Source organism: Ranitomeya variabilis, chromosome 1 (genome assembly GCF_051348905.1).
Source record: "Ranitomeya variabilis isolate aRanVar5 chromosome 1, aRanVar5.hap1, whole genome shotgun sequence".
Lineage (NCBI taxonomy): Eukaryota > Metazoa > Chordata > Amphibia > Anura > Dendrobatidae > Ranitomeya > Ranitomeya variabilis.
The window spans coordinates 500833128-500859492 of NC_135232.1; the positions used below are offsets into that span (position 1 = coordinate 500833128).

The 26365-nt window shown below is 45.4% G+C and overlaps 1 protein-coding gene across 1 annotated transcript in view; it reads right to left on the reverse strand.

Moving 5' to 3' along the window:
- The window catches only part of YJEFN3 (YjeF N-terminal domain containing 3), a 599789-nt gene that overhangs the window by 146583 nt on the left and 426841 nt on the right, over nucleotides 1-26365 (reverse strand). The window contains exons 2-3 of the mRNA XM_077252326.1: nucleotides 18038-18146; nucleotides 16597-16707 (exon numbers count right to left, since the gene is read on the reverse strand). Of these exons, the coding sequence (XP_077108441.1) occupies nucleotides 16597-16707; nucleotides 18038-18146 (220 nt within the window). The remainder of the gene's footprint in view (nucleotides 1-16596; nucleotides 16708-18037; nucleotides 18147-26365) is intronic.

The following is a 26365-nucleotide window of genomic DNA, read 5'->3' on the forward strand; positions in this document are numbered from 1 at the left end:
CATTCTCCAGCAGGACATGGCACCTGTCCACATTGCCAAAAGTACCAATTCTTGGTTTAAAAACAACAGTATCACTGTGTTTGATTGGCCAACAATCTTGCCTGACCTTAACCTCAGAGAGAATCTATGGAGTATTGTCAAGAGGAAGATGAGAGACACCAGACCCTACAATGCAGACAAACTGAAGGCTACTATTAAAGCAACCTGGGCTTCCATAACACCTCAGCAGTGCCACAGACTGATCACTTCCATTCCTTGCCACATTGATGCAGTAATTGATGCAACAGGAACCCCGACCAAGTATTAAGTGCATTTAGTTTACATACATTTCAGTAGGCCAACATTTTGGATTTTAAAATCATTTTTTCAAGCTGGTGTTATAAAATATTCTAATTTACTGAGATAATGACTTTTGGGTTTTCATTGGCTGTAAGTAGTGTTGAGCATTCCGATACCGCAAGTATCGGGTATCGGCCGATACTTGCGGGTATCGGAATTCCGATACCGAGATCCGATACTTTTGTGGTATCGGGTATCGGTATCGAAACATTAATGTGTAAAATAAAGAATTAAAATAAAAAATATTGCTATACTCACCTCTCCGACGCAGCCTGCACCTTACCGAGGGAACCGGGAGCCTTCTTTGCTTAAAATGCGCGCTTTTCCTTCCTTCCGTGACGTCACGGCTTCTGATTGGTCGCGTGCCGCCCATGTGACCGCGACGCGACCAATCACAGCAAGCCGTGACGTAATTTTCAGGTCCTTCTAGGCATTCAGTATTTTAAAATTACGTTCCGGCGTTGTGATTGGTCGCGTCGCGGTCACATGGGCGACGCGACCAATCACAAGCCGTGACGTCACGGGAGGCAGGAGACGCGCGCATTTTAAAATACTGAATGCCTAGAAGGACCTGAAAATTACGTCACGGCTTGCTGTGATTGGTCGCGTCGCGGTCACATGGGCGGCACGCGACCAATCAGAAGCCGTGACGTCACGGAAGGAAGGAAAAGCGCGCATTTTAAGCAAAGAAGGCTCCCGGTTCCCTCGGTATGGTGCAGGCTGCGTCGGAGAGGTGAGTATAGCAATATTTTTTATTTTAATTCTTTATTTTACACATTAATATGGTTCCCAGGGCCTGAAGGAGAGTTTCCTCTCCTTCAGACCCTGGGAACCATCAGGGATACCGTCCGATACATGAGTCCCATTGACTTGTATTGGTACCGGGTATCGGTATCGGATTAGATCCGATACTTTGCCGGTATCGGCCGATACTTTCCGATACCGATACTTTCAAGTATCGGACGGTATCGCTCAACACTAGCTGTAAGCCATAGTCATCAACATTAACAGAAATAAACACTTGAAATACATCACTCTGTAATGACTCTATCTAATATACGAGTTTCACTTTTTGTATTGAAGAACTGAAATAAATTAACTTTTTGATGATAATTAGTGTTGAGCATTCCGATACTGCAAATATCGGGTATCGGCCGATATTCGCTGTATCAGAATTCCGATACCGAGTTCCGATATTTCTGCGATATCGGAAATCAGAATCGGAAGTCCCCACAGTGCAAAAATCACTATAATGGAAAGTGGGCGGTGCGTGGGCGGAGACTGTGTGTCTCTGTGCGGGCGGGGTCTGTGTGAGTGTGCGTGCCTGCCAGGGGGTCTGTGCGGCCTCTCCGGGGTCTGTGCGGCCTGCCGGGGGGTCTGTGCGGCCTCTCTGGGGTCTGTACGGCCTGCCGGGGGGGTCTGTGCAGCCTCTCCGGGGTCTGTACGGCCTGCCGGGGGGTCTGTGCGGCCTCTCCGGGGTCTGTACGGCCTGCCGGGGGGTCTGTGCAGCCTCTCCGGGGTCTGTACGACCTGCCGGGGGGTCTGTGTGGCCTCTCCGGCGTCTGTACGGCCTGCCGGGGGGTCTGTGCGGCCTCTCCGTGGTCTGTACGTCCTGCCGGGGGGTCTGTGCGGCCTCTCCGGGGTCTGTACGGCCTGCCAGGGGGTCTGTGCAGCCTCTCCGGGGTCTGTACGACCTGCCGGGGGGTCTGTGCGGCCTCTCCGGGGTCTGTATGACCTGCCGGGGGGTCTGTGCGGCCTCTCCGGGGTCTGTACGGCCTGCCGGGGGGTTCTGTGCGGACTGCCGGGGGTCTTTGTGTCTGTGCAGGCATCGTCCGATGACAGTGATTGACACATTAGCCAATGATGGGACACTAGTAGTCCCATCATCCGGCTAATGTGTTGAATGTAAAAAAAAAAATACTCCATACATGCTACATACATACATGCTACATACATACTACATACATGCTACATACATACATACATGCTACATACATACATACATCCTACATACATGCTACATACATACTCCATACATACTCCATACATACTACAGACAACGTTCAAGTGAACGTTTTTTTGTCCGTTGCGTCCACCATTTTCTACCGTGCATGTGCGGCAGAAACTCTGCCCCCTCCTCCCCGCACTTCAGAATGTTGAAAAACTGCATCCGCTGCCCACGTCGTGTACAAATTTCACAACGTTCGTCGGTACGTCGGCCCGACGCAAGTGTGAAAGAGGCCTTTATGAGCGTTGAATTAAAAAAAAAAAAAAAAAAAACGGAAAAAAACGGAGTGGGCTCCCGCACAATTTTCTGCGACAGAGGGGGAAAGCCGACGGCCAGGGGCCAATATTTGTAGCCTGCTATGAATATCAGCCCGCAGCTGTCTGCGTAGCCTTTACTGGCTATTAAAATAGGGGGATCCAAAAAAAAACCGACGTGGGGTCCCCCTATATTTTATAACCAGAAAGGCTACGCAGACAGCTGCGGGCTGATATTCATAGCCTAGAGAGGGGCCATGGATATTGCCCCTCCGGCTACAAATACCAGTCCGCAGCCGCCCCGGAAATGGTGTATCTGTAAGATGCGCCAATTCCGGCACTTAGCCCCTCTCTTCCCACTCCCGTGTAGTGGTGGGGTATGGGGTAATAAGGGGTTAATGTCACCTTGCTATTGTAAGGTGACATTAAGCCGGGTTAGTAACGGAGAGGCGTCAATAAGACGCCTATCCGTTATTAATCCATTAGTAAGAAAAGGGTTAATAAAACACACACACATTAGGAAAAAGTATTTTAATATTCTTCATTTCACCATACTTACCATACTTCAGCGCCTGCAAAAAACTTAAAATAATAAACCGTATACTACCTGTCGGCCGTAGTCCAATTAATAACGAGTGTCCCAAGACGATCTCCCCTATAGAACAGTGACATCGGGTGATGTCACTGCTCTATAGGACCCTAAGTGACACACTGACAGGAGACAATGGCTCCTGCAGTGCATCACTGAGGTTATTTGAGTTCAAAGTGTCACTTTATGGCAATTGCTGCATTGGAAAATGTCTCATACAGCAATGCCATAAAGTGAGACTAGGGACTTTTTTTTTTACAGTGGCGGAGGAATACAGTGGCGGAAGGATACCTTCCTCCCGTCATTGTGTTCCTGGGGCCCCTGGAGAGCGGTTGCAACAGCTGTTGCTGCTGCTCTCCACGGGAGATCGTCGTGGGACACTCGTGGATTTCTGCGGACAGGGAGTATATTGGTTGTTTGGTTTTTTTACATTTTTTACAGATGACACTGGCTTCGGGGATCAAAATGACAAGTAATGGTGAGTATGTAATCTATGTTTAATGTACTGTATGTCTGTATGTATGTACTGTATGTATGTATGCAGTATGTATGCATGTAGTATGTATGTAGCATGTATGTAGTATGTATGTAGCATGTATGTAGTATGTATGTAGCATGTATGTATGTAGCATGTATGTAGTATATATGTAGCCTGTATGTAGTATGTCCCCGGAACGCCGCATCGAGCCTGGGCTGCCCGGATACAGCGCCGCATAGAATTAGATCCCTGGCAGGCCCGCACAGAACCCGCCCGCACACACAGACACTCACAGTATCTGCCCACGCACCGCCCACACTTCCCCCCTCCAGAACAGCATATAGAAGGACAGAAAGGGCTGATTTACATTCCGATATTTGTGTCCCATTCACTTGTATTGCTATCGGGTATCGGTATCGGCGATATCCGATATTTTTGGGATATCGGCCGATCCAATCAGATACCGATACTTTTGAATATCGGAAGGTATCGCTCAACACTAATGGTAATCTAATTTTGTGAGATGCACCTGTATGTTCTTGAGTCTAGGTTGCAAAGATGTTCTCGTTGGCAACTTTTTTGGCTCCAGTGATAAGTCCTATCCCGGCTGTCCCATTCACCCAAAAAGCAGGTATACATTGTGTATCACCACATATCGACCATCCTTTATCTTTGTAGTTGTTTCTTGAGCATAAAGTCCAAATTCTCATAGATTTCCTTCAAGTGTACAGAATGCCCTACAGGCACTGAAGCATTCTTGCTGCCATTATGCAGTAGCACAGCTTTCCGACTTTTGGATGAATCAATAAAAAGAGTCTCCACTCTCTCACATTGTACTCAATGTTAAATGTTTTCAACAGCCCAGGAATATCGCTGCAATACACTAGAGCACTGTCTTGATAAAAGTATAGAAGGAATTCATTTTGTCTGCTTCTGTACCATGAAAAACAGGTACCAGGAGCTGCCAGGTTATTTTCCTTTAGTCTAGAGCCTTAAAGTTCTGTAGAATGTAAACGGTCCAAGTCCCTGAATAAATCCTTTAATTTGAGCAGTGAAAAAAGCTGTTGCTCATTGGGATTAGCATGAACATTTTTGTCAGAATTTTGCTTTTTATGTTCTGATTCTTCTGAATCAGATGTACCTTCAAGTTTCTCTGACTGTGAAGTGAAAGGTATTCCTGGGCCATGATGTTCAGGGTTCATCGTTGATGGGGCAGCACGGTGGCTCAGTGGATAGCCTTGCAGCGCAGGAGTCCTGGGTTCAAGCCCCACCCTGGACAACATCTGCAAAGAATTTGTATGTTCTCCCCGTGTTTGCGTGGGTTTCCTCCGGGTTCTCCGTTTCCTCCCACATTCCAAAGACATACTGATGGGGAATTTAGATTGTGAGTCCCATTGGGTGCAGCGATGATAATGTGTGCAAACTGTAAAGCACTGCGGAATATGTTAGCGCTATATAAAAAAAAAAATTATTATTTATTATTATTATGGGAGGTACAGGCACATAATTTCCTTCTTATTTTTAGGATTGAATCCCTCAACATTGCACGTACAAAAGTAGCAGTCATCACTATGATTTTGCAGTTCCCTCCAGATCATAGATACACGAAAATGAAAGCTCTCTTTCTTCCCCTTAGACCACTGTTGTTGTTCTTCTGCACAAACAGAACACACTACTTGTGGACCACACGACTTGTCCTGATCACCTAGTTTTACTCCAAAGTACGCATAATACACTTTTCTAACAAAGTCCATATTGTTCCTTACTTGTTTCTTTACTGCAAATGTAACAAAAGTTGTCAGGTGAATTAAGACACCATCTTGTAGCCATTTCGATCATGTTGTTAAAAGCAGAAGCATAATCCACCACAACCACTAAATACTGAAAGGAATTGTGGTAAGCACACCACCACACTCTTATAAACTCTGTCTAAAAGAAAATCTACCTTTTCTCCCCATAGTCACCTATCACAGTGCAGCTTCCAGTTCTTATACTGCGGAGGTAAAATAAAAGCTGTGCTCTGATTGGTTGCTATGGACACCACCACATTATTATGAACTGTGACTAAAAAAAATATGTCTTTACTGCCCATAACAACCAATCACACTGCAGCTTTCATTTCTTATACTGCTAATTTAATATAAAAGATATGCTTTGATTGAATGCTGTGGACACCACCACATTCTATGGACGTTGGGTTAAGAAAATCTCTGCCCACAGCAGCCAGTCACAGCACAGCATCCATTAACTTCTAACCAATCTAATGACACCAAAATCATCCACCAAGGGTCATGCAAAGTGGTCAAAGTATATTGCAAGAAAATGCCTACTGAGTCCGAGTTTGTGAAAAAAACTGTACGTGATGGATTTTTTTAATATTTTAACTCAGCGATCAAAAGTATAAAGAAATCACCTCTTACTTTTCAAACATTTTTACCTTTGCAGACCTGTGTAATCATTGTTAATGGCAGCAAATTTTCTGTTTACATAGAACAGGATGGTGGGCTTCTGAGAACTATAAATTAATGCCGGCATGAATAATTCAATCACCTGATGAGCAAATGTTTGGCTTGTTCATTAGGCAATTGCTGACATCTCTACATAAGCCAGTTGATGAACTAGTGTTCTAAGGAAAGCTGATCCCGATTGCCGGCTAGACTAAATGAGCTTTAAAGGTAAAACAGATTAACATAAAAAATTTACAGGTATATTGTATAGAATCTTATACATTATTTCAAGATTAAAGGGAATCTGTCACCCATTTTTGCCCTATAAACTGCGGCCACTGGCATCAGGGGCTTATCTACAGAATTCTGTAATGCTGTAGATAAGCCCCCGATGTAACCTGCAAGATGAGAAAAACAAGTTATATTATACTCACCCATCGGCGGTCCCAGAGCGGTCTGGTCCGATGGGCGTTGCGGTCTGGGTCAAGCACCTCCCATCTTCATACGATGACGTCCTCTTCTTTTCTTCCTGCCGCGGCTCCGGCGCAGGCATACTTTATCTGCCCTGTTGAGGGTAGAGCAAAGTACTGCAGTGAGCAGGTGCCAGGAAAGGTCAGAGAGGCCTGGCGCCTGCGCACTGCAGTACTTTGCTCTACCCTCAACAGGGCAGACAAAGTACGCATGTGCAGGAGCCGTGGCAGGAAGCAAAGAAGAGGACATCATCGTATGAAGATGGGAGGCACCGGACCCGGACCGCGAAGCCCATTGGACCAGACCACACTGGGACCGCCCCTGAGTGAGTATAATATAACCTGTTTTTCTTATCTTGCAGGTTACATCGGGGGCTTATCTACAGCAGTACAGAATTCTGTAGATAAGCCCCTGATGCCGGTGGCCTTAGCTTATAGGCGAATTTTGGGGTGACAGATTCCCTTTAAGATTGCAGATCAAAGTATTTGGTAGGACAAAAGAACATAGTTGTAGAATATCTTCCAATTTTTTTATTGATGAGCTATCCATTAGTTGAGTCCAAGACTGCATTGTTTCATTCTGTACACTGTTTACATCTGCCAAAGGTGAACAGTGGTGGTGCTCAGTGTTGGACCTACACTGACCTTATATTGATGACCAATCCTGTGAATAAGTCATCAATAAAAAAAAGTTCTCGAAAACCTCTCTAGTATATTTTTGCCTGCAAAATTATTTATGCTGTAGAAGCGATTCACTTTGCTTTATTTGTATACCTTTACCTTGTATCCTACTACTTGAAGAACAAGGCATGAATCAGAATTATGTGATGTGAGCAAGAATGGCAGACAAAAGAAAATATTTTTCTGTATGAGCCACTACTGAGAAATGGTACACTTGAGTCACACATTCCAGTACCATGTAATTTTATTTAAGAAGAATAGAAAACAACATAATCTGTGACCCTGTAATGTCTAAAGCAGGAACTGACAGTTCTATAAAATCTAACTATTACAGGCAAGTATAATATTAAGAGAGAAATCAAAAAACTAAAACAACGTGTGTGACTGAGCTTCAATAATGAACCTCAATGTCCTGGTAAAAATATGTTGGTTAATTATTTAGTGAAAAGAAGCTAAATCCTGTAGGTACTGCTACTGTGCCATGTGGCATTACTTGTACAAAACAAGATCTCCCTGCTGGCATCCTATGGAGACTGCATCTGCTCCCGGAAACCTCAGGTGTGCTTAGGTCATTCACACTGTGCCAAGCATGAAATCTTTCTATAATTCTCCACAATTATGAGACTTTTAACCAAACAGTATATAGTTGTATATAACCATAGTATTTTAGTAAAACAGAAAATTAAATTGTTTACTAAAAAAATGTAGAAAAAGAGCAGTGAAATGGAGAATACAGTGAGTGATCATTGAGAACACACTCTTCCTACAAGGAATTTTAATAGCTGTTAGAAGAAATATGTTTGCAGTTAGCTGGTCCAATGGGATGCTATTAGGTTTCTTTGTCTGGAACTTTTGGTAGGGACTGCCACTCTACCAGTTCATGCTGTAATTGTGATCCTTTGTTAGTTATTCTGTGGGCTTCTTTTGTAGTTTGTTCCATTGACTGTAATTTATTAGATTCTATATATTTTAACAATGGATCATTCTCATTACTGACAACACACAACTATTAAAAAACCCACTGGTTCAGTGTCTGTTCAGCACAACTTAAGTTTCCTAAACTCTGAAGGAAAGTTTGCAACAGTGCTCTCCAAAGCTGGAGTAATAAGCAAAGCGGCAAAGCACAAGCATAAAATCCATGTTAGGCTACTTTCACACATCAGGTTTTTTGCCGCATGCCAATTCCGGCATCGCACCGCAGCGCTGGATCCGGCTTATTTTGTGAAAACCGGATGGGACGGATCCAGTTTTCAGCCGGATCAGATGTCCAGATCCGGCGAGAAACCGGATCTATCCCATCCGGTTGGCATCCATTTCGTCCGGTTTTCCATCCGGTTTTTGACGGATCCAGTTTTTAAAAACGCCCCCTGACAGGTAAAAATGTGATTGGCCCCCTGAAAACTATATATACAGTGTTCCTACAGCTCATCAGTGACAGTGCACTGTGGCACTCTTTGCACGATGATTTTATTCCACATCCCACAATGCAGACTTGGTTGGAAGTAGCAAACAAATTCCAGGAAGTGTGTCAGTTTCCCAATTGCTTGGGCGCGGTGGATGGGAAACATATCGGTATCGTGAAACCGGCTGGTTCTGGATCCGAATATTTTAACTATAAAAAGTACTTTTCCATCGTGCTGACGGCCATTACCGATGCGGATTACAAATTTGTAGCGGTGGATATTGGTGCGTATGGCCGCTCAAATGATTCACAAGTTTTCAAACTGTCTGCAATGGGGCGGCATTTGTATGGAAAAACCTTTCAATTCCCCTCTCCAAGACCACTGCCTCAAACCTCAGAGCCACCAATGCCATTTGTTTGTGTTGGGGATGAAGCTTTTCAGCTTTCAGAACATCTTTTGAAACCCTACTTCAGCCGTGGATTAAACCAAACTAAAGGCCCCATCTCACATAGCGAGATCGCTAGCGAGATCGCTGCTGAGTCACAAGTTTTGTGACGCAACAGCGACCTCAGTAGCGATCTCGCTATGTGTGACACGTACCAGCGATCAGGCCCCTGCTGCGAGATCGCTGGTCGTGTCAGAATGGCCTGGACCTTTTTTTGGTCGTTGAGGTCCCGCTGACATCGCTGAATCGGTGTGTGTGACACCGATCCAGCGATGTCTTCACTGGTAACCAGGGTAAACATCGGGTTACTAAGCGCAGGGCCGCGCTTAGTAACCCGATGTTTACCGTGGTTACCAGCGTAAAAGTAAAAAAAAAAAAACAGTACATACTCACATTCCGGTGTCTGTCCTCCGGCGTCTCAGCTTCTCTGCACTGTGTAAGCACAGCGACCGGAAAGCGAGCACAGCGGTGACGTCACCGCTGTGCTTTCCGGCCGCTGTGCTTACACAGTGCAGAGAAGCGGACGCCGGGGGACAGACACCGGAATGTGAGTATGTACTGTTTGTTTTTTTTTACTTTTACGCTGGTAACCAGGGTAAACATCGGGTTACTAAGCGCGGCCCCGCGCTTAGTAACCCGATGTTTACCCTGGTTACATGGGACCTCGGCATCGTTGGTCGCTGGAGAGCGGTCTGTGTGACAGCTCTCCAGCGACCACACAGCGACAAAACAGCGACGCTGCAGCGATCAGCATCGTTGTCTGTATCGCTGCAGCATCGCTGTGTGAGACGGGGCCTTAAAAGAATTTTTAACTACCAACTCACACATGCACGGAGAATGGTGGAGTCTGCGTTTGGGATCTTAACCGCCAAATGGAGAGTTCTACTGACATCTATTAACTTGAAGATAGACACTGTGGATGAGGTAGTGAAAGCGTGTGTTGTCCTGCACAATTATGTGATATCCAAGGAACAGGTTTCCATTGAGGACCACTCTGAAGAAACAACCTTGGCTGATTATAACAACATAACGTATAGAAGTTCTGCGACTGTTTCCTGAATTCGTGATCAATTCGCAGAATATTTTATTTCACCCGAAGGAAGAATAGACTGACAGGATGAGAGAGTTTGAACAATTTGTCTTGAACCTAGTAACAAGCTTTTTACCTTTTACCCAAGTTGTGTACCTGTTTGATTTTACCTTTTACCCAAGTTGTGTACCTGTTTGATTTTACCTTTTACCAAAGTTGTGTACCTGTTTGGATTGTACCCAAAGTATTTAACCTTTTACCCAAGTTGTATACCTGTTTGATTTTACCTTTTACCCAAACTGTGTACCTGTTTGGGTTGTACCCAAAGTATTTAACCTTTTACCAAAGTTGTGTACCTGTTTCATTTTACCTTTTACCCAAGTTGTGTACCTGTTTGGGTTGTACCCAAAGTATTTTACCTCTAACCAATAAACCTTGTCTTACCCAAGTGTTATCTATACCTTATAAAGAAAATACAAATTGGCTGTAAACAACACAATTTTATTAAACATTTTTTTAACACAACAAAAAAAACTAAAGGTTGGAATAAGTCGGGGTGGAGATAGTGCTGGAGGGGCTGTCAGATAGGGACACTTTGACAGTGGGAGTGTGGAGAGAGGAATGTGTTGGTGGTGGGGAAGGATCAATAGGTAGTGGTGAAGGGGTGGAGAAGGCAATTGAGCGGGTGGACAGGAAAGTGGGATTGGGGTTAGGAATTTGGTAGGAAGGAGGGGTGTAGGTGATGTTTTGGGAGGATTGGGAGGCAGAATCAGTGATAGGTGGAGAAGAAGGTTGGGAAGGAGGTGAAAGAGGCTGTTGGTAGTGGGCAGGGAGAGGAGGCGCGGATTAAATAGATGGGAAGTGCTATGGGTCGGGCTCATCATATTGGTCAGAATGGTGGGAAGGGGCACAGGCAGGACGCTGGTAGTCTGGCTGGTGGGATGAGGCACGGGCGTCCCGCTGGTAGTCTGGCTGGTGGGATGGGGCATGGGAATGCTGGTAGTCTTGTGGCTGGTGGGATGGGGTGCGGGCACGATGTGGGTGATGGTGAGGTTCGTGGGATGGGGCACGGGCAGGTTGGTGGTACGGGTCAGGAGGATGGGAGTGACTGTAGTGATGGACAGTGGAGGAAGGGGGTCAGGTGCAGGATGGGTGGCAAGAGTCTCGGCTTTTGAGGCAATGAGCGCTAGAGTAGACTGGCAGGATTCCATTACTTGCATCTGCTGAGCAGCAGATAGCGTCTCCATTTGCTCGATTACCGACTGGAAAAAAGTGTTGTTTGGTGACTGTCTTGCCTCTGAACGCATCGTTAACAGAAGTGTATGCAACTCGAGTATACTTTCATTTATTAAATTGAAACCTGCAGCCATTTGCTCGGACAAAACTTTGAGACAGTTCTGGAAGGATGCGTTCAGGTGTAAGAACTCGGGCGCATAGCTCTGTACCTGACCCCTCTGCCGCTGGCGCCCCTTAGCTACAGGTGTATTAGAGGTGGCAGCAGCAGGGGGTGGGGTACAGGAAACGCTATATTCTCACCAGCAGATACATGCAATGGAACCGGCCAGGATGCTCCAGCGCTCGCGGATGGGACAGAGGGATCCAATGTGTGGGTAGGCTGGGAAGGTGCAGAGTGGGAAGATGCAGAGGGGCCGGGACTGTTGAAGTGTCCCTCGGTGGCGGCCTCCTGAGGGATCGCCCCAGAAGGGTTCAACTCTGCTGCAGGCTCCCGAGTGCTCCCGACGGTGCTGTGGAACAAAAGAGAAAAACAACAATATACTGATATTGCATGGCCCTGGCTGAAAGAGCAAAAGAGGTTTAGACATGTTAAACATTGGTTATTACATATGGTGGGTAATATTTACCTTTGGGTCACCATCATTGTCCTGAGGAACGACAGGGCTTGGGCATACTTGTATCTGCTCCTGCGTCCTCCAGAACCACTCGGTGCCTGCATCTCTTTGTTGAACTCCTTCTTAAAGCGATCCCTGATCGACCGCCACCATTTCACAATTCTCTCACCTGTTAAAAAAGGAGAAACACAAATTGGTTAGAAACAATACTTAGAATGCATCAACAAAACTGAACTGTGTATACTTACGTTCTTGATTCTGGGCCCAAACATCGAGGTCCTCCCACTTCTCTATAAGCTCTTGGCAGACTTGCTCCCAGAGTCGACGGATCACGATGACATCAGCATGGCGGCGGTCCCCCATGTTCCACAGCGGCTCCCTGTCTTGGATCAGCTCGAAGAGGAGGTCAATATCGAGGCCGACCTCCTCACAGTCCGAATCAGGAGCACGCTGTGAAGCCTGTTATAAAAAAGGGAAAAAAATAAAATTAGATTGTAAACATAAAGAAAAATCCACAAAAAAATAAAAAAATTTACATATATGCTTACACGATGACGGCCGCCCTGACTCTGACGCCGACGACCCTGGGAGCCACTGGGAGGACCTCTGGATCGAGCATCAGAATCCGAACTCTAGAAGGAAAATAACATAAAAATGATGTGCTTGTATGTAGCCTTTTATGTGTTGTGTGCCGTGTGATATCTATAATGATCATTTTGTATGTGTTGTGTGATGTCTGAAATGGTCAGTTTGTATGTGTTGTGTGCTGCGTTCTTTCTGTAAGTATCTTGTGTTTTTATGTGTTGGTTGTAGTGTGAGGTTGTGGTTCTGCGATAAATGAAAGAAACATACCAATTGTGATCCCGCTCCAGGTATTTCTCCACCCCTTCGCTCTTCTTCTGGGAGCACCTCTTGTGCTGCGGCAGCAGCTTCCTACAAAAAAGAAAGATGGCGAAATACATTAATATATACACACACACATACAGACACACATACATACATACAGACATACATACAGACACACACACAAAGACACACATACATACACACACACATACACACACACATACACACATAGACATACATACAGACATACATACATACATACATACAAAGAGAGAGGGAGAGAGAGCAAAATTATTTAAAAAAGCATATATATTTACCTCAGTGCGCTGCCGACGGGAGGGCTCCCAGAAGAAGACATGGCTTGGCTCCGCTTTCTGGCAGGTTTGGCTCCGCTCTCTGGCAGGTTTAGCTCTGCTCTCTGGCAGGTTTGGCTCCGCTCTCTGGCAGGTTTGGCTCCGCTCTCTGGCAGGCTTGGCTCCGCTCTCTGGCAGGCTTGGCTCCGCTCTCTGGCAGGTTTAGCTCCGCTCTCTGGCAGGTTTAGCTCCGCTCTTTGGCAGGTTTGGCTCCGCTCTCTGGCAGGTTTAGCTCCGCTCTCTGGCAGGTTTGGCTCCGCTCTCTGGCAGGCTTGGCTCCGCTCTCTGGCAGGTTTAGCTCCGCTCTCTGGCAGGTTTGGCTCCACTCTCTGGCAGGTTTGGCTCCGCTCTCTGGCAGGTTTGGCTCCGCTCTCTGGCAGGCTTGGCTCCACTCTCTGGTAGGCTTGGCTCCACTCTCTGGCAGGTTTAGCTCTGCTCTCTGGCAGGTTAGGCTCCGCTCTCTGGCAGGTTTAGCTCCGCTCTCTGGCAGGTTTGGCTTTGCTCTCTGGCAGGCTTGGCTCCGCTCTCTGGCAGGTTTGGCTCCGCTCTCTGGCAGGATTGGCTCCGCTCTCTGGCAGGATTGGCTCCGCTCTCTGGCAGGTTTGGCTCCGCTCTCTGGCAGGTTTGGCTCCGCTCTCTGGCAGGCTTGGCTCCGCTCTCTGGCAGGTTTAGCTCCGCTCTCTGGCAGGTTTGGCTCCTCTCTCTGGCAGGTTTGGCTCCGCTCTCTGGCAGGTTTGGCTCCGCTCTCTGGCAGGCTTGGCTCCACTCTCTGGTAGGCTTGGCTCCGCTCTCTGGCAGGTTTAGCTCTGCTCTCTGGCAGGTAAGGCTCCGCTCTCTGGCAGGTTTAGCTCCGCTCTCTGGCAGGTTTGGCTTTGCTCTCTGGCAGGCTTGGCTCCGCTCTCTGGCAGGTTTGGCTCCGCTCTCTGGCAGGATTGGCTCCGCTCTCTGGCAGGATTGGCTCCGCTCTCTGGCAGGCTTGGCTCCGCTCTCTGGCAGGTTTAGCTCCGCTCTCTGGCAAGTTTGGCTCCGCTCTCTGGCAGGTTTGGCTCCGCTCTCTGACAGGTTTGGCTCCGCTCTCTGGCAGGCTTGGCTCCGCTCTCTGACAGGTTTGGCTCCGCTCTCTGGCAGGCTTGGCTCCGCTCTCTGGGTGGCTCTTTTGGCAGGGTCTGGAAGATTCTTGGCAGGGTATGGGCTCTCTGGCTGGCAGTATGGCTTGAAATGAGTGAGGGCCTCAATGGCATTGGTTTATATATGTGTCCTGGGGGCAGGTCAATATGTTCTGAGCATGCTCAGTTTAAAAAGCCGGATCAGGCCGCCGGATCCGCCTTTTTCCTGATCCGGCGCAATCCGGCGTCCATAGACATGCATTGTAGCAAAAAGCCGGAAGGGCCGGATCCGGCCCTTCCGGCTTTTTTGCCGCAGACAAAAAACGTTACAGTAGACGTTTTTTCCAGACGCCGGAATCGGAATTTTAGCCGGATCCGGAAAAAGCGCTGGGCCATGTGGCGCAATCCGGTGCTAATACAACCGGTTCCGGTTTTTCTCTAAAGAGCCGTAAACAGCCGGAATTAAAAAACCTGATGTGTGAAAGTAGCCTAAATGTCACAGGACGGTAGTCATGGTCACGGTATTACAAGATGGATATCGCAGCAGTATATCAAAAAATTAAGATAACATCATAAGAAACATAGATGTAATAGCAAAAGAATGTCACATGATGACAACAATGTAAATAGTGATTTTACCAAAATAATAGGGATGACACAAATTCTGGGAACCACAGAGATGTCATAGCACAGGTATCATATATACTACATCATAATACAAGGAGATGCACAATGCTACAGAAATAATACAGTGATATCATAGAACAGACTTAATAAAGCAATAAAGCAAAAAGATAATCGGTCACAGTAAAAGAATAATGCATACTGTTATGTCATATCCTAGTGGAAGTGGAAGACTAGGCTTTGGTCTCCCTTGGGCACCAAGGCTAATGTTACCTTAGTTAATAACCATATAGATTTATCCCATGCTGCTAAAGAAATCCCTTTTCAATTGAAGTACATAGCTAAGATAAAAATTCCTACTACCACTCTCCATAATGGCACAACATGGTTCTTAGCCTTAGAAAGTGGGGTAAAAGGACCAGACTCTCTTCCTACCCTAGTAAGAAATATAATTCAATGTTTCAATTGAGAATCTTCAAATGACTACCGGTACTTCAGTGAAATATTAATTATGTTGATGATATTGATACACTTGACATCAATTGTGGGCACATGCACCGAGCTTCAAAATGCCAGTACACGGAAGAGAAAATCCCTACTCTTCATAAGAGCAGAGTGAGGTGAGGCACAGAGGTTGCCATATTATAATGTAGGGGCACAGATGGGGTCCTTTGAGTATACAGAGGCCTATCCATACGCAGGCGCAATGGCACAATAGAGATGCTATTACTGTGTAGACGCTCAGTGGGGGCAATTTTACTATGTGGAAGTACAGTTGGTCATTATTATATAGAGGCACATTGAGGCACCATTGCTATAAAATTACTATGTGGAGTCATAGATGGAGCATTATTTCATTATTAAAGCACAATGGGCATTAATACAAAGTGGAGGAGCAGAGGAACCACTATTACTATCTAGAGGTCAAATGTGGAGCACTATTTCTGTTTAGGCAAAATAGGAACACTATTACTGTGTGGGGCATTATTACTGTGTGGAGACACAGAAGGGGCACCATTAGTGTGTGGAGGCGCAAAGGTTGCATTATTAATTTAAAGAGGCCCAATGATGCATTGCTACTGTGTGGGAACACTATTACTGTGCTCAGGAATATAGGGTTACAGCTAGGAAGCATAATAGGACATAACAATGTTTTCCTGCATAAATAGAGAGCTCTTAACATTTTGTTATGCATATGTATTACAAGTTGAGTAATTGGAGATTACACTCTCCATCTCGGTTGAAAAATGCTCTTCTAAAATGCTAAGCGGAGCATTCTTCTGTGAAATGTGTAGTGTGACCTCTGCTTAGAATATCTATCCATTTATAAAATTATCACTAATAATTTTACGAAATTTATGTTACGCACCATTAATTCTACAAAAGATGCATAATGTATAATGGCTATGAATATATAATCATAATGTAGAGTCAAGGTTATTCTCTGAGTTATCTCTATGAGTGGACGCATTTCATGCATTAATCACAACTTTGGATGTGACTGAATATGAGCCCCCTCCTTCCCATAGATATTATATGATGCATTAGGGGAAGAATATACTGTAGCTGTGTGTAAATGTAAGTGAAAAAGAAATTGTTAAAACTTTCCCTTTCCTTTCTATGAGAAGATAAAAGTTAATAATATGCATTTGCTTATTTGGATGGACACTTACAAATGCGCGTAGGTTTCGAGCACAAACCAAGCCAATAGCACCATTCTGTTCAGGGCCACAAATGATCAAAACAGTTGGTTGTTTTTTAGGAAGTGCTTTCAATGGATACACCTGCCAAATAAAAGTAAATCTTTTAGGTTATACTTTCTTCACTTCATATATACTTCCAAATATTGATATTTGCAAAGCGACAAGCAATCTGCACTGCTGCACCGCCAAATCAACCAACCCACCTGTGGGGTCACAAACGCTGCAGGCTCACATGCACGGATGTACAGGTGCTCAATCCAGAAAAAACATCACCAAAAGTCCATGTATGAAGAAAGAGTGGGATGGCACTCACCGTCCTGTAAAATCCGTAGTTTATTGAAACACTAGATGGAGGCCTGATGCTATCGCATCGGGAGGGCGGTAATGAGAATCTCTCCCCCCATGTTCTCACCCACCTATCCACTCTTCTCTTTCCCCATGTGCTGACTTCTCCTGTCTGTGCTCTCCTCTTTGACCTGTCTACCCCATGTGCTATGCGCTCCTCCTGTACAAAGATGGTGGCGGTCAGTGAATCATTCGGCTGATCCCGGCAGCGGCATGTTCGCGACGGTGTTCTGCTGGTGGTGCCGCGCAAGAGGCTGCGTACGGCGTATACAGTGTGTGTGTGTGGTATGTACGGCATATACAGTGTGTTTGTGTGGTGCATACAGCATATACAGTGTGTGTGTGGCGCGTACAGTGTATATAGTGTGTGTGTGGTGTGACGGTGTTCCGCTGGTGGTACTGCGCAAGAAGCTGGTACCACCAGCAGTTACCATATTGAGACCCCATCAATTGGGTGTCCCAATATGGCGGTCGGTGAACTTCTGCTGCTTCGAATTCCGGGATCCAGACACATCTGGACAGAACAGGATGTGAAGACATTACAAGGTAAGTATATATTAAGATTAAAAAAATCTTCAGCAGGGGAGCAATGTGTGGGATACAAGGACAAAATCCCACACATTGCTCCCCTGCTGAAGATTTTTTAATGTTTCAATAAACTGGGGATTTTACAGAACACTGAGTGCCATCCCACTCTTTCTTCATTCATGGACCAACTATTGATATACCGTATGAACTTCTCTGTTTTTGCAATATTTTTCATTAAAAATGTTATTTAAATTCTCAAGAGAGATCCAATTTACTGGGTTGAAACACTGATGAAAATTACTGGAAACTGATATCAATTAGTCATCTGACCAACCCAGATATTGGATGCATAGCAAATCATTTGAAGATCACTATATAATATATTTCTCTTGTGACTATTGAAGTAGTAGCTTAGGTTTCCATAAGTGTGTTACAAAATTACTGTATTTAATTGTGTCCCCCTTGCTGTTTTAACATTCTATACATATTGTACAGGACAGTAACTAGTGATCTGATTACATTTCTCTGCAGTACAGACCTTGGTTACTGCCATTGCACAGCTGTGTCCTAATATCTCAATAAGTTGTTGCTTCCCAAAGCGGTAATCTTCCAGCAATTCTCGTTCTAAGGCTTCAGCTTCCTGTTTACTGAGAGAGAAGACATAATAATTAATATTCCAAATGCAGGAGCTATTTTTGCTTCAGTCATTAAAACAACACCCCAAAGTAGATCAGTTAATAAATCTTTACATTTTCTTTCTAGTTGTTCATAGGCTTGCCCACAAAATCTCTAATTTTATACACAAATATCTATAGAAACAGTTTGATGTGAACCAATTTGAGAAAATCCATTAAACAACGGAAGGAAGAGGTAAAGTATCCTTTACAGCCTGCTTATATAAACAAAGGAATCCTTGAAATTATATATAGTTATAAATAGTAGAGCTTTAAAGTATTTAAATGTAATTTTCATCTTGAATATACATTTCTGCACTGACAATGAATTACTGAATCCTGACAATGTGCATTATGCTAGAGGTTTCATCAGAGGGAAATCCTGACAGTGGGCATAAATTTATGTTCATCCCAAAAAGTCCTTCAATTTTGTACATTAATTTGCAATGCTAGATATACAGTTCTGTTTAAACATTATAAGAAAAAAAAATGCTTTCTGGTTCTTTGAAACTGATGGCCTGTCATGAACTGCAACACCAGGTACAGCCCCCACTAAAAGAAAGATGTACTGCACGAAACAGTGGAAGCAATGAAGGGGATGCGGTGCTCACATGCTACCATATGGTGAGAGTGCTAAGAGCTAGACCTCCACCCAGGGAGTTATTAATGACCAGGCACTTGTAATCTAGAGACTAGGGTGGTGCATAGCAGTGGCAGTATCAACTAAGAGGTTCTTTTTTTGCACCACAGGTACGAGTTGCGGGTAGCTTTGAGAGATGGGCAGGTCTGGCTACCCACATACCTCACCTTTGGGTGTGGTTACAGCCTATATAATGGCGGCTGTTGTTTGGCACATGGGATGTGTGTTGGGAGGGAGAAGGCCTCCTGTTGTGTGGCTCCAGTCCGAGCCTGAATACTGGACACTACCCCAGCCTGTGTGCCCACAGGCCTAGTGCAGCAAAGCCCTGCCATGGACATTTATACTTTGTTTTGCCTGAGGTTTTTTACTTTCTCTTTTTGCTTCTGGGTTTATGAAGCAATAAACCCACATTAACTTTTAAAGGAACAAGCCTCTTGTTCTCCTCCCGCTACACCTAAGTGAGTACAATCCTACAACTGGTCACTGTATCATGGGGAACAAGTATTGTTAGTATAACAGGAATAGGGTGCAGTTAAGAATGCAGGAATTGTAAAGTATAAGATAATTGATATAATGCATAGGTTAGATTTTAGGACATAAGGCTGTGACCATAGGATAAGACAGGACTTTGGTAAGCAGTATAAGTGTAGTATGTTTAATATATGCAAATGCAATGCATAATGTTTGTAAAGGTATATTTGTCAGCTACCGACATAGGGACAGACATACTTACAGTTTGGGACTATCCCATAGTGGGAGTGGCAAGGCCCAGTAAAAATAGACTGCTTTCTGATAGCAGATCAAATAGGGAAGTACAGTAACCAAGGTCAAGTTCAAGTTGCAGTGGGCAAGCATCTATGGCTAGTGGCGGTGGGAAGCCTTACTGGAATCCCTTGTGGACATTCCTGCAACATCCATAACTCAAGGCTCGATAGATGTAATACGAAGAGTGCCTTATCGTCAGCATACAGGGGACTAGGGTCGTGGGAAAGCTAGAGGGAACGGTAACAGATCCTGGGTGCACTACCAGTCTGGACGAGAGATCCTTGGGGTTGACAGGAACAGTAAATATAGAGCCAGTCCAGGAGTAATGAATAATAATTCTGAAGATGCACTGTAGTAAGGAAACAAGAAATGTTGTGCCCAATACTGCGTGTTGCAATCTTATGAACTTGAACTGTCCAGTAAACTTTTGCTTGTTTCAACAAACTGCGTGTCCCCTGAGATTTGTGCAGCAGCTCCTTAAAATGGACGCCTGGTGAAAATTTATGCCTGCAGCCTACAAGTGAGTGTGATGCATCCCACACCTGGTATCATATTGTGACAGAGACATGATTTTCCTGTAAAGTGCAAGGGCGTTATGGAGCAGCAGCTCGTCCACGGCTACAGGCATTAGTCACTTTACATTTGGCGTAGTCAGCAGGATGGAATCATGCATCAAGAAAATTTGATGGATGTGAGGAAGGTTACTGTGAAAACCAAAATGGTGCCTACAGCTAGGCTCAGGATGGCAGATGGTGGCACACATGGCAGAGGAAGCTTCACCCATCATGGGCGTTGGAGGGTGAAAAGAGCGCAAAAATCCATCCAGCTTGGGAAGGGGCCAGCAGAGGTAGAGCTGCGGAGAAGCACACCCACGGCAGAATGGGCTGGTGCCATTGTTGGTGAGTGAGGAAAAGAGAGAGCAATATGAAGAAGTGATGGCGGAATCGATTGCGCATCCGGAGGAGTAGAGGAACCAGAGCAGGCTAACGCAGCAGAAGAAAGAGCTTACAGCCTGGAAAGGGATGGGTCCACTGGGCAGTCAAGGCACATAGCAAGAATGCGGGTTTCATGAGGACAGAGAAAGGGAGAGCCAGTATTCGGCAGCTTGTGAGGGACCTAAGGAGCCTGGGCTGAAAGGAAAAGGGAAGGAGTAGAAAATGTGGATACCTGAACCAGAAGGGAAAAGAGGAATCTGATTTGGAAAGACCCAGTTGTGCTCGTTGCACATGAGGACAAGAAAAGGAACCGTTCCATGTACCTGGGACAGAAGGCCCGACAGTGACCAGGATCACTGGTGTTGACCAGAATGGCTGAACAGTTTGTGCCCCCCCAGTTTTATTTTGAACATGCTTGCGCATCATCCTGCTGGATTAAAGGAGTGTGAATGGCCAAAGGGGTCTCACACCCTTTTCTGCCCCTGAGGATTGTGCACTGAGATTCTGTCCCATTTCTCCCTGGACCCTGCCTCATATTTTCTATTAACTTTACTCCAAGAGACTGTGAGTTTGACAAATGAGCGACATTGTGCAATTGATGGTACTGTTTTTAAAAAGGGGGAGGGGAGGAAATGGATGGCCTAATGTTCTAGCCGGGTCAGGATTTTATGGACTATATCCTTGCCACAAGGATGAAATTTTGAGGAGAAGGGATGGACGACTCGATGTCCCAAGTGGGTTGAAGATGATGGACTGTGATCATGGACTGATGAATAGGGTTGAGAGAAACGGATTGGACAAATTCAAAAATCGCCGACTTTCGGCAAAGTCGGGTCTCATGAAACCCGACCCGATCCTAGTGTGGGATCGGCCATGCGGTCGGTGATCTCCGTGCCAAAGTCGCGTTTCATATGACGCTTTCACAGCCATTTTTCAGTCAATGAAGGAGGACGCAGAGTGTGGGCAGCGTGATGACATAGGTCTCGGTCCCCACCATCTTAGAGAAGGGCATGACAGTGATTGGATTGCTTTCTGCGGCGTCACAGGGGGTATAAAGGGGCGTGCATGCTGACCACCATCTTACTTCTCCCGATCATAGCATAGGGAGAGGTTGCAGCAGCTTCATCAGAATGAGGGATATAGTTAGGGAGGGAAGATTAACCCCCAAACCGCTTGTGTTGTAGCGATTTCCACTGTCCAACACCACCTTTTTTTTGCAAGGACAGTGGAGGCTATATTTTTGTGCATCAGCTCTGTAGCTTATTAGGCTGCCTTATAAGGCTCCCTGATAGCTGCATTGCTGTTTGCACGGTGCTGTGCAAACCAACTGCTTTTTTAAAAGTAAAAATCCTGTTGCTCCTTTCTGCACAGTTATCTTGTTTATTTGTCCACACTTTTGTGTGCAGCAGTCCTTTTTATTGCTGCCATACTTGTCCTGAGATCATTGTAGGGAGATTGAAATTGTACTACAGTCCTTGTATTTTTTCATATATTTTCCAGCCACTTTCTGCCACTTACATTGTGTTGTTTTATACACTGGGCCTGAGTTTTGGTTCAGTCTACCCCCAAAAAAGGGAGATTCAAATTCTCACAAAGAGGATATATTACAGTCCTGTTAGTTTGTCGTATATCAGCCAGCCACTTTCTGCCACTTACATTATGTTGTTTTATACACTGGGCCTGAGTTTTGGTTCAGTCTCCCCCCAAAAAAAGGGAGATTCAAATTCTCACAAAGTGGATATACTACAGTCCTGTTAGTTTGTCGTATATCAGGCAGCCACTATCTGCCACTTACATTGTGTTGTTTTATACACTGGGCCTCAGTTTTGGTTCAGTCTCCCCCCAACAAAAAAGGGAGATTCAAATTCTCACAAAGAGGATATACTACAGTCCTGTTAGTTTGTCGTATATCAGCCAGCCACTTTCTGCCACTTACATTGTGTTGTTTTATACACTGGGCCTGAGTTTTGGTTCAGTTTCGCAAAAAAAAGGGAGATTCAAATTCTCACAAAGTGGATATTCTGCAGTCCTGTTAGTTTGTCGTATGTCAGCCAGCCACTTTCTGCCACTTACATTTTGTTGTTTTATACACTGGGCCTCAGTTTTGGTTCTGTCTCCCCCCCAAAAAAAGGAGATTCAAATACTCACAAAGTGGATATACTACAGCCCTGTTAGTTTGTCGTATATCAGTCAGCCACTTTCTGTCACTTACATTGTGTTGTTTTATACACTGGGCCTGAATTTTGGTTCAGTCTCCCCCCCAAAAAAGAGAGATTCAAATTCTCACAAAGTGGATATACTACAGTCCTGTTAGTTTGTCGTCTATCAGCCAGCTACTTTCTGCCACTTACATTGTGTTGTTTTATACACTGGGCCTGAGTTTTGGTTCAGTCTCCCAAAAAAAAGGGAGATTCAAATTCTCACAAAGTGGATATTCTGCAGTCCTGTTAGTTTGTCGTATGTCAGCCAGCCACTTTCTGCCACTTACATTTTGTTGTTTTATACACTGGGCCTCAGTTTTGGTTCTGTCTCCCCCCCAAAAAAAGGAGATTCAAATTCTCACAAAGTGGATATACTACAGCCCTGTTAGTTTGTCGTATATCAGTCAGCCACTTTCCGCCACTTACATTGTGTTGTTTTATACACTGGGCCAGAATTTTGGTTCATTCCCCCCCAAAAAAAAGAGAGATTCAAATTCTCACAAAGTGGATATACTACAGTCCTGTTAGTTTGTCGTCTATCAGCCAGCCACTTTCTGCCACTTAAATTGTGTTGTTTTATACAGCGGGCCTGAGTTTTGGTTCGGTCTCCCCAAAAATAAGGGAGAATCAAATTCTCACAAAGAGGATATAATACAGTCCTGTTAGTTTGTCGTATATCAGCCAGCCACTTTCTGCCACTTACACTTGTTGTTTTATACACTGGGACTGAGTTTTGGTTCGGTCTCCCCAACAAAAAATGGAGATTCAAATTCTCACAAAGAGGATATACTACAGTCCTGTTAGTTTGTCATATATCAGCCAGCCACTTTCTGCCACTTACATTGTGTTGTTTTATACACTGGGCCTGAGTTTTGGTTCAGTCTCCCCAACAAAAAAAGGGAGATTCAAATTCTCAACAAGTTTATATACAACTTCTACCTTGTTTTACAGTACCATATAACGGTTGTTATTTTGGTTACATTTTCCAAAAAATGAGGAAGTCTGGTGGAAGAGCCTGTGGGCGGTCGTTGCTAGCTGGTACTGATGGTGGTGGTGGTACATCTGGTGGTAGTGGTAAAAGCACAATAGCACTTAAGACTGGAGGTGTTGAGCCAGCGTCATCGTCAGGCTACACAAGGCCTCAAAGGCTCCCTTATCTGGGAGTAGGAAAACAGCTTTTAAAGCCGGAGCAGCAGGAAAAAGTTTTGGCTTTCCTTGCTGACTCAGCCTCTAGCTCTTTCGCCTCCTCTTCAGAAAGTTCCAAATATAAAAGCAGCGAGTCGTCAGTGGATGCTCCCGGACAGGAACAAGACGTTTACTTGTGTCCTTCACCCAAATCAAAAGTGAAGGATGCGTCAAGCGACACTACAGTTTACTCCATGGAGCTCTTTAAACATACTGTGCCTGGGTTAGAAAGGGAAATTGTTAATTGCCCATTACAAGATTAATCGGACATGGAGTGCACTGATGCACAGCCGCAGCTAGATTATTATGCTGTTCCATTGTCTCAGATCACTACATTGCCCTCGCAGTGTACTGAGCCAGAATCTGACCCTGATGAGACTATGGTGCCCCGTCCCGAACGCTATAGCACCTTACACAGTGACACAGAGGAAGGTGCACATGACATTGAAGAGGAGGTGATAGATGACCCAGTTGTTGACCCAGATTGCCAGCCATTGGGGGAATAGGGTGCCGCTGACAGTAGCTCACAAGCGGAGGAGGATGATCCGCAGCAGCCATCTACATCGCAACAGCTGTCATCTGGCAGGCCCGAATCAGGCCAAAAACTTATGTTGAAAACAGTTTTAGGACAGCGTGGCAATCCGGTGAAAGTAGCACAGCGTGCAATGCCTGAAAATGTATTCGATAATAGGAAGAGTGCAGTGTGGCAATTTTTTAACCAAGATCCGAATGATCAGTCAAAAGTTATCTGTAAGAAATGCTCAAAGACCTTTAGCAGAGGGAAGAATCTTCAAAATTTAAATACAACGTGCATGCGTAGACATTTAACCAGCATGCACTTGCAAGCCTGGACTAACTACCAAACGTCACGTACCGTTGGTGCACCTGCTCAGAATGAAGGTAGTCAGCAAAGCTACATTGCTTCCCTCATTGTCAGCCCACCGGTTAGGACCCCACCAGCAGCAAATGTGGAGGTATCATCGCAAGTCCAAAGCAGTCAGGAAATCACAAGGTTATTGGTAGGAAACACTGTATGTAGGCCAACATCAAGAATACCATCACCAACCCTCTCTCAATCCGCCATATCCCCCACCACCACCACCGCTAGTTCCACTATGTGCAGCTCTCCAGTCCAGCTCATCCTACAAGAGAATCTGGTTAGAAAAGAAAGTACTCATCCTCTCATCCGCGTACACAGGGTTTGAACGCCCACATTGCTATACTAATCTCGCTAGAGATGATGCCCTATCGGTTGGTTGAAAGTGAAGCTTTCAAAGACCTGATGGCCTACGCAGTACCATGCTATGACCTACCCAGTCGGCACTTCTTTGCGAGAAAAGCCATCCCAGCCCTCCACCAGCATGTCAAAGACCGCATTGTCCATCCACTGAGGCAATCAGTCAGTGGAAAGGTGCACCTCACAACAGATGCATGGACCAGTAGGCATGGCCAGGAACTTTACGTGTCCATCACGGCGCACTGGGTTAATGTGGTGGATGCAGGGTCCACAGGGGACAGCCATAGTGGGACAGTTCTGCCTAGCCCACGGTCTAGGAAACAGTTGGCTGTAGGCGTTCGCCACCCCTCCTCCTCCTCCAGAAGCGAAAGCTCGTCCACAGAGCGCAGTCGCACGACCACTCCATCCGCAGCTGCCAGTGTTGCACACGAGGTGTCCCATTATCGAACAGCTAGTGGTAAGACGTTGCAACAAGGTGGAACTCCACACTGCACATGGTTCAGAGGCTGTGCGAACAGAGGCGTGCTGTAATTTCTTTGTGGGACGATACACATACATGGGCAGGCACTTGGATGGCAGACTGTTATGAACCCAGTGGTAGAGGACCTCTGATATTCCGGCAAGATAGCAAAAACATAAATGCTGCTCTAGGGAGGTGGAAACTGGGCTAACCGCATACCTGATCCTAACACACACAACTAGAAGCAGCCGGTGAACGTGCCTACGTTGGTTCTAGACGTCTCGAGCCAGCCGGAGAACTGACTACCCCTAGAGGGAAAATAAGACCTCACTTGCCTCCAGAGAAATTGAACCCCAAAGATATAGAAAGCCCCCAACAAATAATAACGGTGAGGCAAGAGGAAAACACAAACGTAGAGATGAACTAGATTCAGCAAAGTGAGGCCCACTAGTCTAGATAGACAGAAAATAGATAGTGGACTATGCGGTCAGCAGAAAACCCTACAAAAACATCCACGCTGAACATTCAAGAACCCCCACACTGACTGACGGTGCGGAGGGAGAATATCAGCCCCCTAGAGCTTCCAGCGAGCCAGAAAATCAAATATTAAGCAAACTGGACAAAGACACTGAAAAATGCAAACGATCCAAATTATACAATACGGACTTAGCTTTTCTTGCATGAGACAGACTGAAAGGAATCCGGAGGAGACCATATAGGTCTGGATACAACGATGCCAGGCAAGAGACTGAGTCCGGAGGAGACTTAA